The sequence below is a fragment of the Acomys russatus genome, chromosome X, assembly GCF_903995435.1.
Source record: "Acomys russatus chromosome X, mAcoRus1.1, whole genome shotgun sequence".
NCBI classification, from domain to species: Eukaryota; Metazoa; Chordata; class Mammalia; order Rodentia; family Muridae; genus Acomys; species Acomys russatus.
The window spans coordinates 31,776,142-31,788,586 of NC_067169.1; the positions used below are offsets into that span (position 1 = coordinate 31,776,142).

The 12,445-nt window shown below is 42.5% G+C and overlaps 2 protein-coding genes across 2 annotated transcripts in view; both read right to left on the reverse strand.

The window, feature by feature from the left end:
* Ctps2 (CTP synthase 2) overlaps positions 1-12,445 on the reverse strand; it is a 126,218-nt gene that overhangs the window by 75,260 nt on the left and 38,513 nt on the right. The gene's annotated exons all lie outside the window — the stretch shown is intronic.
* On the reverse strand, positions 66-607 carry LOC127185789 (60S ribosomal protein L21-like). Its single transcript, XM_051142349.1, has one exon. The coding sequence runs from the start codon at positions 579-581 to the stop codon at positions 99-101; it is 483 nt and encodes a 160-aa protein (XP_050998306.1). The 5' UTR covers positions 582-607; the 3' UTR covers positions 66-98.

The following is a 12,445-nucleotide window of genomic DNA, read 5'->3' on the forward strand; positions in this document are numbered from 1 at the left end:
ACATGCAGGCAGAACACTGTACACATAATAAGTAAATAGATAAACCTTTTTTTTTTTTTTAACAGTTTACAGTCCAGGCCTTTATTTCCTTTTGCACATTAGGCCATGAATTCATAGGGAATGGGCTCCAGCAGCTCAGGCTCCTTCCCGTTAGTCCTCACGAAGTGCGCTTCTCTGGGTGGCGCAGGCTGGCGCTTCAGCTGGACCCAGGTGCCCTTCTCCTTGGCCTCCTTCTTCTTCTGGTCGTTCTCCTTCACGCACTTCAGGAAGCTGTCCCTGCTCTTCGAGTGCTTGATGTGCTCGATGCGCACGTTGACCCTCTTGGCGAGAATCTTGCCCTTAACCTGTTTGTTCACAATGATGCCCACAGCGTGCTGGGTGACGTTGTAGACTCTCCCGGTTTTGCCGTGGTAACACTTATGGGGCATTCCTTTTTGAACAGCGCCCATTCCCTTGATGTCTACAATATCACCCTTCTTGTAGATTCGCATGTACGTGGCCAAAGGAACAACTCCATGCTTCCTAAAAGGCCTGGAGAACATGTAGCGCGTGCCCCTCCTCTTTCCTTTTGTGTTTGTCATTTTGGCGAGTTACTGCAAGATGGCTGCTCGATAAACCTTTTTTTAAGCATAAGGAAAAGTGACTTCTAATCCTTCCACCAAGAAATAGAGCACCATGTCTGGGTACATAGTTGTGCTGGCTAGTTTTATGTCAACTTGACACAAGCTAGAATTTTGGAAAAGAGAACCAAATTGAGAACTGTTTGAAACACTACCACCACCACCATTGACCGTGTTCTTAAATAGTGATCCATGTGGGAGGGTCCAGGGTCCAGACCATTGTGAGTGATGATATGCCTCAGCAGGTGGTCCTCGGTTATACAGGAAAGTGGGCTGAGCAAGCCATGGGGAACAAGCCAGTTTGCAGCACTTCTCTTCTGAGACCTCTGCTTCTGTTCCTGCTATAGTTTCTTTGGATGAGAGACAAGCTGAAATAACCTCCCTATCCCCCTCTATTCACCACCCCCCACACCTATTGCTTTTGGTAATGGAGTTTTATCACAGTAATGGTAGGATACTTTGTTTTTCAGTTTTTGAGACAGCACTCTGGAAGGCAGAGACAGGTAGATCTCTGTGAGTTCGAAGCCAGCCTGGTCTACAAAGTGAGTCCAGGGCAGCCAAGGCTATACAGAGAAACCGTGTCTCAAAAAAACGAAACAAAACAAAACAAAACCTAAGCCAAGCTAGTTCTCATTTTAGCTTATGTTCTAGGTGTCAATTAGCCCTCACAGAGGAAACCCTGTTATTTCAGCTCCAAATGTATAAAGCAAAAAAAGATGGGCATTGTGGCTCGTGCCTGTGGTCTTAGCACGTTGGAAGTAGCTATGTAGCAAGTTTGAGCCAACCTGGTGGGATACATGAGAAAAAGAAGGGGAGAGAGGAATGGAGCATGCATGGGTTATCATAGAGTGTTTGCCTGTCATGACCAAACTAGGGATTTCATCCCCAGCATGACCAAAAATAAAATAAGAACTTGTTCATCTAAATATACAAAACATCTACTATGGGCAAAGAATTATGGAAGAAACCAACTTCCAGACTAAGGTTCTAAGTAGGTCTGTGATAAGCAAGGAAAGTGTAATTCAGGAAAGAAGCACTTCCACTGGGTTTTGTACTAGTGCGCTGATGCCTTGAGAGGGTATGTGGGGAAGAGGAAGCAGAGAGCATTTAAAACAGAGAAAACCAGTGAGATGGCTCAGTGGGCACAGGAACTTGCCATACAAGCCTAATAACCTGAGTTCAATCCCCAAAGCCCATGTAAAAATGGAATGCAAATCAACGTCACAAAGTTGTCTTCTGGTCTCTGCATGCAAACAGTAGCATATGCACAACTAATAAAAGAGGAGAAAGAAAGAAAAGAACAAACCCCAGGCAAACATTCCATGACCAGCTTACAAAGGCTGTTCCAGGAACACAGGTGCTTTGTCATTGCTAGATATGAGGAATAAAGGGGACACCCTGGCTACAGATCATAGAAGTCCTTGCGTATCATGCTAAGTAGCCAATCCAAGATCAGAAAGGAAAAAGAAAGATGCAGAGAGTCACAGACTAATTAGGGCTGTGACTCAGTGGCAGAGCACTTGCCCCACAAGCATGATGATCTAGGTTCCTTTCTCAGTACTGTCAAAAAACAAACAAAAAAAAAAACCAAAGTACCATACGCATCCTTTAAGATGAGGTAGGCATGCTCTGCAAGGGTGTAGCAGACATAAAGTAGAGGCTTACAAGGGAATTAGAACAGATTTGTTCTATGGCTGCTAGATATACTAGCATGGGAAAACTGCTTCAAGTTTAACCTTCAGAAAGGATAGAAATGAAGCAGGAAATGGTGACTCATACCTGTGATCCAGCATTCAAGAGGTGAGGTAAAAGGATTATTGCAGATTCAGAGCCTGCACATAGTGACCTTGTCTCAAAAAATGAAATGATCGGGTGGTGATGGTGAGTAAACTTGGAAGGTCTTCTTGACCTCTCTTCCTACACCAAAGTTCAACCACATTCCCCCTCTAATGTTCTGCCAGGACTTCGTGAGCCACGAAATTCCATTGTTCACCCAGGCAAGGTTTTCTCTTCCCTCCCTCCCTCCCTCCCTCTCTCTCTCTCTCTCTCTCTCTCTCTCCCCCCCCGTGGTGTGTGTGTGTGTTTGCCCATATGCATACGTATGCTCATATGTGTGCAGGTGCACATGTATATGCCTGTGTGGAGGCCAGAGGTCAACGTCGGGTTGCTTCTTTAGGAACCATGCACCTTGTTTTCATTTTACATTTGTGTATATGCATGTGAGTCTGAAGTATATGTATGTATGGTGTCTGTGAACATGTGTGTGTGCATGCATCCATCCATACACACGCAGACACTAGAAAAGGACATCAGGCATCCAGCTCTATCAATTCACTTTATTCCTTTAAAGCAGGATCTCTCGATGAACTTGGAGCTAGGCTGGCAGCCAGCAAGCCCCATATGTAAGCTCCTGTCTCTGTCACACACATACACCCCAGAAACTGGATGAGTGCAAAGCCACACCCAACTACAATCCATGCACTTGAGAGATGGAGGCAGGAGGATTAGGAATTCAGGGTCATCCTTGGCTGAATAGTGAACTCAAGGCTAGCCTAAACTACATGAGACTCCCATCTCAAAAAACAAGCAAACAACTATTGCATAACTGAAACTTGTTAAGAGAGTAGGCAGGTCTCAAATGTTATTTTTAACTATACTCACTGAACTCCATGGCTAGTACATGGTATTATGATTTTAGTAATCATTTCATAATGTATATATACACCAAAACTCACTTTGTACATCTTGAATACATACAACTTTGTATGTTCTTTCAAAAATAAGGTGGGACCATTATTCTTTCAATCATGATGGCTACTGCACAAGACATCCTTTCCTCTGCCCTCCCACACTCCTTTACAGAGTCTGCTGTCTGAAAGAAGCCAGTGCTATCTGGAGTGAGTGTCCATTAGTGAGTTTTAAGAGTGATCCATAATGTTGACAATAAATAACTGACTCCATGAATGCTTTAAAGCTAATGTACTGGCCGGGCTTTTGTGCCTTGAGCTCAATCACAAATACCTTGGAAATAGGTATTTCAACCATTTGATTTTTTAAAAATAGAGATGACTGAATGTTGTGGGAGGAGATACTTTGGGGGACACTGTTTGGGGCATTAGAAATGAACTACCAATACAACTCTACTTGCAAGCAATCTGGGGATTCGGGAGATTAGTGTATTAGTTACTTTTCTTGTCGTTGTGACAACATACCAGGCAAAAGCAACTTAAGGAAGAAGGGTTTTTTTTTGGCTCCCAGTCCATCATGAGGAAGGTGAGATTATGAAACTGACTCTGTTGTGGCAGGGGAGGTACATGTTCTCAAAGCAAATCAAACACCCTGTAATGAAGCCTCCCAAAAGGCTACTTTGGAGTGGATTGGCTGGGTGTTTGTCTGAGACAGAGTCTCACACAGCTCAAGCTGGCCCCAAACTTGTGGTCCTCTGGTCTCCACTTCCCAAGGGCTAGGATTACAGGGATGTGGTCTTTTGGGAAATTTGTTGTTGTTTGGCTGGTTGGAGTTTTTGGTTTTGCTTTTATTTTTATCTCTTAATTTGCATACCATATAAAGTTATTGAAAAATAAGTCAAAAGAAATACTTCAAACACGGCTTCAGCTAAAGGCAGAAAAAATATAATTCATTCATTATGTTTAATGCATAACATAAATTACCCTTCACAGTAATCAGCTTTGAATTGTGACTATTTCACAAATCAAATATCAAATTAATTTAACTCTGAAACTCCCTGGCTCAGAAAGGCATAAATGAAGGCATAACTATGATGAAGAACTCAAATCAGAATATTATCAAATACTACCATCTCAATGTCCATTTGCATCCTGTTAAAATATTTCTTGCCATCTCATGAGTGGTTCAGTAGTAGAGTTCTACTCTGGGGCTGGACATGTAGTTCAGCATGTAAGAGCAGTTGCTGCTCTTGAAGAGAGCCCAGGTTCAGTTCCCAGCACCCATATGACTGCTCACAATTATCTGTAACTCCAGTTTCAGGTAATCTAATACCCACTTCTAGCCTCCCAGGCCACCAAGCATATATGTGCACAGACATACACACAAGCAAGACACTAATACACATAAAATAATAAAATAATTTAAAGGAAAAAGACTTCAAATATCCCATTTTTCTTTAAATTTTTTAAAATGTGTATGTCTGTGTGACTGTGTCTATGCTTTGTGCAGGTGCCCAATTAAGAGAGAAGAGGGAGCTGGATCTCCTAGAGCTGGAGTTACAAGAAGTTGTGAGATGCCTGATGTGGGTACGGAAAACAAAATATGGGTCCTCTAGAAGAACAGGAAGCACTCAACTTCTGAGCCATCTCTCCAGCACCTTCCCGACTTTCTCTTACCAATACCACCATCTGAGTGCCTAAATTTTTGTTTGTTTGTTTGTTTTGCTTTGTTTTTCAAGACAGGGTTTCTCTGTGTAGCCCTAGCTATCCTGGACTCACTTTGTAGACCAGGCTGGCCTTGAACTCAGGAAGATCCGCCTGCCTCTGCCTCCCAAGTGCTGGGATTAAAAGCATGCATCACCACGCCCAGCTGCCCAAGTATGTTTTAAAGGCAGTGCATGCATTCTGTATTTACAGTGTTATAGTTTATGTGAATTCACATTTTCATTGTTTTTTAATAACCTTGTGGGTTCTGGGAATCAAACTTAGATTATCACACTTGGTGACAAGTGCTTTTATCTGCTAAACCATCTCCCTGGCTATTCTGGTTCTGTTTGGCTTTGTTTTGAGGCAGGGTCTCACTATATGGGGCTAACCTAGAACACACTCTACAGCACAGGCTGGCCTCAAACTCACTATCTTCCTGCCTAGGCTTTCTTAGTGCTGGGGTTACAGGCATGATTCCAGTAATGAAATTCTTTTTCTCCACTGACTTAAAAACTCAAAAACAGAAAAAGCAGAGTCTCAAGCGGGAGAGGGGGGTCTGGAATCCAGGATCTGAGTTTGTATTGAGAGCTGAAACTTTTGTGTTGGTAGTTCCCTTTCTTTCCTAGAATTGGCTGTTTGGGGCTATAGTGGGTGATTGGATACTCCAGAGAAAGAAAAGAAAGCTGACTGGGTCCCACTATATAAGCCCCAACCTCTCCCAGGAGACATGGGAGTCCCATGAAAGACTACCAAGTGTTTTATCTTGTAAAAGAAGAAGAATTAGGAAGTCAGCCATCTTAAATGTTTAAGTGAAAACTACATTAATCTACCTAAAGCCTCTTTTTCCTGTTTCATACCTAGTCCCTCAGATTGATGCAGAGTTAAAATATAAGTCAGCTATGTTCCTGATAAGCCTCCTCTAAAAGCAGCTGAGACCACTTTAAAGCAGAAAAGAATCCAGAGTTGCTGCAGATCCAGAAGTATTCTGCAACACTCCAGAGTGTTCTATTAGGTCTTGTGGATGAACCAGAGAAATGGCATAATATAACAAATTCTTGCTCTCTTTCCTGATACAATTGGACCCAGCATATATTGTAGCCCTTAGAGAAAAAAATCTATTTCTCCTTTTATGTGCCCCTGTTAAGAGCCTGTTCTGAATAATAGTGTCTCCAATGGTTTTATAAGCAACCATAACACTTCTCTTGCATGCCAAAGGGGTTATGACAACCAATGAAATGAAACAGATTTTAGCAGCAGACATATCCTAAAGGAATGTCCTGTTAAGAGTGGGAGGAAAGACAGAGAGAGCCATAGGGGTCAAAGACATCACAAAAAGACCTACAGAATCAACTAACCTGGGCCTTAGTGGAAGAGGATACGCTTAGTCCTGCTGCAACCTGAGGTTCCAGGGTGGGTTGATAGCCCTTGGGGAGGGGGAAATGGGAGGAGGGGGCATGAGGGTGGGACTGGGAGAAGAGGAGAAAGGGGGATGGGATCAGGCTGTAAAGTGACTAAATAAGTAAATAAATAAATAAACAGGGGGGAAAATCTCTTGTTTTCCAACATGTTTACATTCTTTAGCTAGAAGAACAAGAATGACCATGCCCACTAAGTAATTGCTATCTGCCCAAGTAATGTCACTCCTCAGGCATTGTGGTGTTGACTGCCTTGTGATTCCATCCCCCTTGGTCTTTTTCTTTAATAAGACTTTCAGCCATCAGCACAACTGCTGGCTCTGAAGGCTATTTTTCTCCAGCAAAGTGATCTCAGCACATAAAGACATTCAATAGCAATTAGGTTTTATTGTTCTCATCTCACTTATGTGTATAGGAGCCATTGAAATGTAAAATGCACACATCCTCTGACTTAGCAATTTCCCTTCTATGGATTCATCCCACAGATGTGCTTATGTGTGCGTACAGAACATATTTGTACGTGGAGGTCAAAATATAGAATGATTTAAGGTTATGAAAATAAAGAGCACAACCTAAATGCAAGACTATAGACACAATACCATGGATGTAACAAACCCTGTCATGCTCATGGCGCACATAGCTAGACAAGCTGTAAAAGATCATTATACAATGATACGTGATCGGTACAAGGTAGGAACAGTGTCTCTAGCATGCTAGCTAAGGGGCTGTGGGTGTGGCTCAATGGTAGGACACTTAGGTAGTATACATGGTGTCTTAAGTTCCCATTTGTTGCACTGCCTGCCCCCAAAAGAGCATATGTCAATCCACATACATAGATAGGTGTACACACACACATACACACACACACAAATACACACAAACAGCATGCATGTGTCCCTGAACTAATAACAAAAGCACAAAATAAAGGTAGTTGCATCTATAAAATAGAAGTAAAGCAAAACGAGACGAATGAGGTTCCTTTTATACCTTTTTCTATAGACTTCCCTTTTCTATCAAGCTCTCTTTAATGTATACACACATACAGAGTTGGGAGCAGTCAGCAAAGAGCTAACCTCAACAAAAATTGTCAAATAGCGGCACCTACTGGTGAAATCCCTTCTTATCCCAAGGTATCTCCTGAAAAAGAAAACCCATCATTTTCCTGGCAGAGCCACCGCAGCTATTACTCAGGAAATACATTTCTATTAAAGCCTCCTAAGGAACTCTTTGCTGATATGAAGTCTTCTGAGCATAAGGCTTAAAAGTACCATCTGGCTGGGAAGTGACAGTTCATTATGGCTTGAATTGACAGCTATAAAAAGGCATGAATATGTCTGTATCCTTCCATGGGGTGATCTCCAGCATATAATGCCAAGTGGAAAAAAGCAAATCAGAAAAAAAAGATAAAAATATGCCATGATGAAAATGGGGGGGGGGGGAATGGGAGGATACAAGGGATGGGATAAACATTGAGATGTAACAAGAATAAATTAATAAAAAATAAATTAAAAAAATATGCTATGATGTATCCAAAAGGGGGAGAAGTTACAGATGGACAAATACATTTGTTTATATTTTTAATTAATTTTAAAATTCATTTTCATTTATGTGTATGTGGTTTGCCTGTATTTATTTAAGTGTACCATGTGCATGTAGTGCCCACAAAGGCCAGAGGAGAGCATCAGATCTCCTGGCACTGGACTTATAGGTGGTTATGAGCCGCCATGTAAGTGCTGGGAACTGAACCCAGGTCCTCCACAAGAACAGGTGCTCTTAACTGCTGAGTTCTCTCTCCAGCCCCTATTTATATTTAAAAAGTAGAAAGATGGGGCTGACAAGCTATCCCAGTGGTTAAGGATACTTGTTACCAAGCTAATGATCAGAGCTCTACCCCAAGGCTTATATAAGACCTATATGGTGGAAGGAGAGAACCAAATCCCACAAAAGTTGTCTCTACACACACACTGTGGAACATGCACCCAGACATACACACACACACACACACACACACACACACACACACACACATGCACTCAAATAAAATGCCATTTCTAAATGGAATGAACCAAGAATAAAAGAACAAATAGTTGCTATGAAGGAAGGTAGAGGAGAAGATGAAGGAGCGTTATGGTTCAAGTATCAAATGCACCCCCAGAGGTTCATGTGTTCACACACTTGATGCCCAGCTATATATAGTGCTATTTAGGAAACCTGAGGAACCTTTTAGACAACGAGCTTAGTTGGCAGATAGATGTTGGCCATTTAGAATGGGATGAGGGGTAACAGGCCAGCCCTGCTTTGCACTTGTTGGCATTACCTACAGCATAAGACAAACCACCTCGTGCTCCCACCGAACAGACAGGAGGCAGGCCCACCACCGTGTCTTCTCTAGGATGGGCCATACCTCCTCAAACTGTGAGGCAAATTAAACCAGTCAAGCTCAGGAGGTACCTAAGTTGGTTGAGCGCTTTCCCTAGCATCCACAAAGCCCTGAGGTTCCATCCCCAACACTACATAAACCGGAAGTGAAGAGACATACCTGGAATCCCAGCATTTGGAAGGTAACAGCAAAAGAATCAGAAGTCCAAGGTCATCCTGGGTTACATGAGACCCCTGTCTCCATTCTAAAAACAAATCATCCAACACTCCTCCCTTAAGCTGTTACAGCAGGGTATTAATAAGTCACAGAGATGAGAAAACGTGACTAGTATAGACCTAGATTTCGCTACACCAGTGGTTATTTTATTTTTAATTACGTGAACGTGTGTAGGTATGTACATGAACACAGGTCAGAGGCACTGGATAGTCTAGAGCTGGAGTTACAGGTGGCTGTGAGCTGCCTAATGTGGGTGCTGAGATCCAAATTTGGGTCCTCGGCAAGAGCAGTACACATTTTTTTTGAAATAGGGTTCTGTAACTCACTATGTAGACCAGGCTAGCCTTAACTCATAGAGCTCCACCTGCCTCTGCTTCCCAAGTGTTGGGATTAAAGGGGTGTGGCACCATGCTCAGCCTGAAGTATACATTCTTCCATTTTTTAAAAAAGGATTTGTTTACTTGTTTTATGTATATGAGTGCTCTATTTGCATGTATGCCTACATGCCAGAAGAGGGCATCGGATCACACTATCGATGGTTGTGAACCACCATGTGGTTGCTGGGAATTGAACTCAGGCCCTCTGGAAGAGCAGACAGTGCTCTTCACCACTAAGTCATCTCTCCAGCCCCAAAGTATACATTCTTAACTGCTGAGCCATCATTATTGAAGGCCAAACCCAAAGTTAATGATTCTTTTTTTTTTCCCAAGGCAGGGTTTCTCTGTGTACCCTCAGCTGTCCTGGACTCACTTTGTGGACCAGGCTGTCTTGAACTCACAGAGATCTGCCCGCCTCTGCCTCCCTGAGTGCTGGGATTGTAGGCATGCACCACTGAGCCCAGCAAAGGCAATGATTCTTAATGAAGAGAGTTCTACCCCTGCCCTCCCACCAAGGAATATTTGGTAATATATGGAGGAAATTTTAGTGTCATAATTAATGACAGGACTAATCTAGCACCTCACATATGACAAAAAATAAATCATCATCATCATCATCTTACAACTGAACAGTAACAATACAAACAACCCAAGTAAAATGGACCAGGAATGTGAATAGACATTTTTCCAAAGAAGACACAGAAGTAGCCATTATGCAAATGAAAGATACTCAACATCCTCAATCATGCAAATCAAAGCCCAAAAGAGATGCCACTTCACTTCCACTAGGATGGCTGTAAAGACAGACACAAACCACAAGTGCTCCAGAGAGTGCAGAAACTGCTGGTGGGAAAGCAGAATGTTGTTGTGAATGATGTTGCTCCTTTGGCAAACAGTACGGTGGTTCGTCACTAGACTAAGCATAGTCATCACATGACCCAGGAATTCCACTCCTAGGTGAAGTGAAAACATGTCCATACAAAAACTCATTCATGAATGTTCACGAAAACGTTATTCGAAATAGAGAAAAAGTAGAAACAACCCAGATGTCCATCAATGGATTTTTTTTAAAAAGCTCATGTTGCTAGGTATGGTGGTGAGCTCCTGTAATCCTAGCATTCAGGAGGCAGAGGCAGGCAGGTCTCTGTGAAATCAAGGCCACCTGGTCTACAAAGTGAGTGCAGGACAGCCAAGGCTACACAGAGAAACCCTGTCTCAAAAACCCAAAACAAAACAAAAAAAGGAGGGAGGAAGAAAAGAAGGGAAGGAAGGAGGGAGGGAGGGAGGGAGAGAGAGAGAAAGAGAGAGAGAGAGAGAGAGAGAGAGAGAGAGAGAGAGAGAGAAAATCTTATGTCAAATGAAAAAAGCCAATCACAAAAGGCCACTTAGTAGAGAATTCTATGTATACAAATTGACTACAGTAGGCAAATCTGGAGACAGAAAGTAGAACAACAGTTGTGTAGAAAGGGCATAGAGTGTATGGGCTTTCCTTTTTATTTCTTGAGACAGAGTCTTATGTAATTCAGGTTGGCTTTGGTCTAACCATACATATATCTGAGCATGACCTTGAATTTCTGACCTTCCTGCCTCTTTCTCCTTTCCCTGAGTGCTGGGATTACAGACATTCACAGCCATGTCCAAGTTATACAGTGCTGGGGATGGAACTCAGGGTTTTATATATATTCAATAAACACTCTACCAACTGAGCTAAATCCCAAGCCTCGGAGTTGTCTTTTAAGTAATGAAGTAATCTAACATTGATTGACATGATAGTGAAACAGATCTGTAAAAATGCAAAAGCACACTGAACTAGATACTTTAAATGTCCAAAATCTGTAGGATGTTAAGAACAACACAATCAGGATCAGCAAGATGACTCTGCAGGTAAATGTGCGGGCCCCAAGCCTGAGTTTGATCACTGGGACCAACATAGTAGAAGAACCAGTTCCTGCAAATTGTCCTGTGACTTCCACACACATGCTGTGGCACAAGCACCTACGCATATGTGCAAGCACACACAAACAAAATAAAATATGATTCTTAAAAAACCACACAGAAATGTCAGCTCCTACTTGTGAGCCCCAACTTGAGAAGCTATGGTTAGAGGATCTCCGTGAGTTTGTGGCCAGTCTGAGCTACATGGTGAGTTCTAGTAAGCCTAAGATATGGCGAGACCACATCTAAAATAAAACAAGGCCCTATGAGGTGGCTCAGGGGATTAAAAATGCCTGCCACACAAGCCTAATAACTTGAGTTTGTTCCCCAGACACACAGAAAAAAAGCAACACTTGTGAACGCATGCACGCACACAAATAAGTAAAATTTAAAAACCAACCAAGAGGGGGATGGAGAGATGGCTCAGTGATTAAGGGCACTGACTGCTTCTCCAGAGGTCCAGAGTTCAATTCCCAGCAACCACATGGTGGCTTATAACATCTATAATGCAATCTGATGCCCTCTTCTGGCCTGCAGTGTATGTGCAGGCAGAGCACTGTATACATAATAATAAATAAATAAATCTTAAAAAAAAAAAAAACAACAACCAAGAAGAGTATAACCACCATATGAAGGCCTCAGGTATTAGACAGGGATGTTTAGCAGCAGGAATGTAGCTGGATGTACACAGACAGGCAACTGGTGACGCAGACAAGCAAAAGGCCAATGACAAGCCTGAAAGGCAAGCTCTGTTAATGGGTGTGGCAAGAAAGCAAGGACACAGAAATAAAGCCTTCCTAGAACAACTGCTTCAATTCCTCATTGGCATTGTTGAGGTTCCAGGGGAAAGATCATAAGAGGGACAGCTAAGGTATAGGGAATATTCATAGAAAAACTGAAAAATACTACTTCAGATTGTCCAAATCGGAAAGCCTAAGTGTGGGAGAAATTCGAATGACATAGGACAACTAAATGAAGCAACATAAGATGAAATGGGAAAGCCTTCAGGGCCCAGCAAAGTATCCTGACTTTCAGGTGTGGTGGGTGCCTGCCTTTAATAACAGCATTTGAGAGACAGAGGCAGGTAGATCTATGAGTTCAAGGCCAG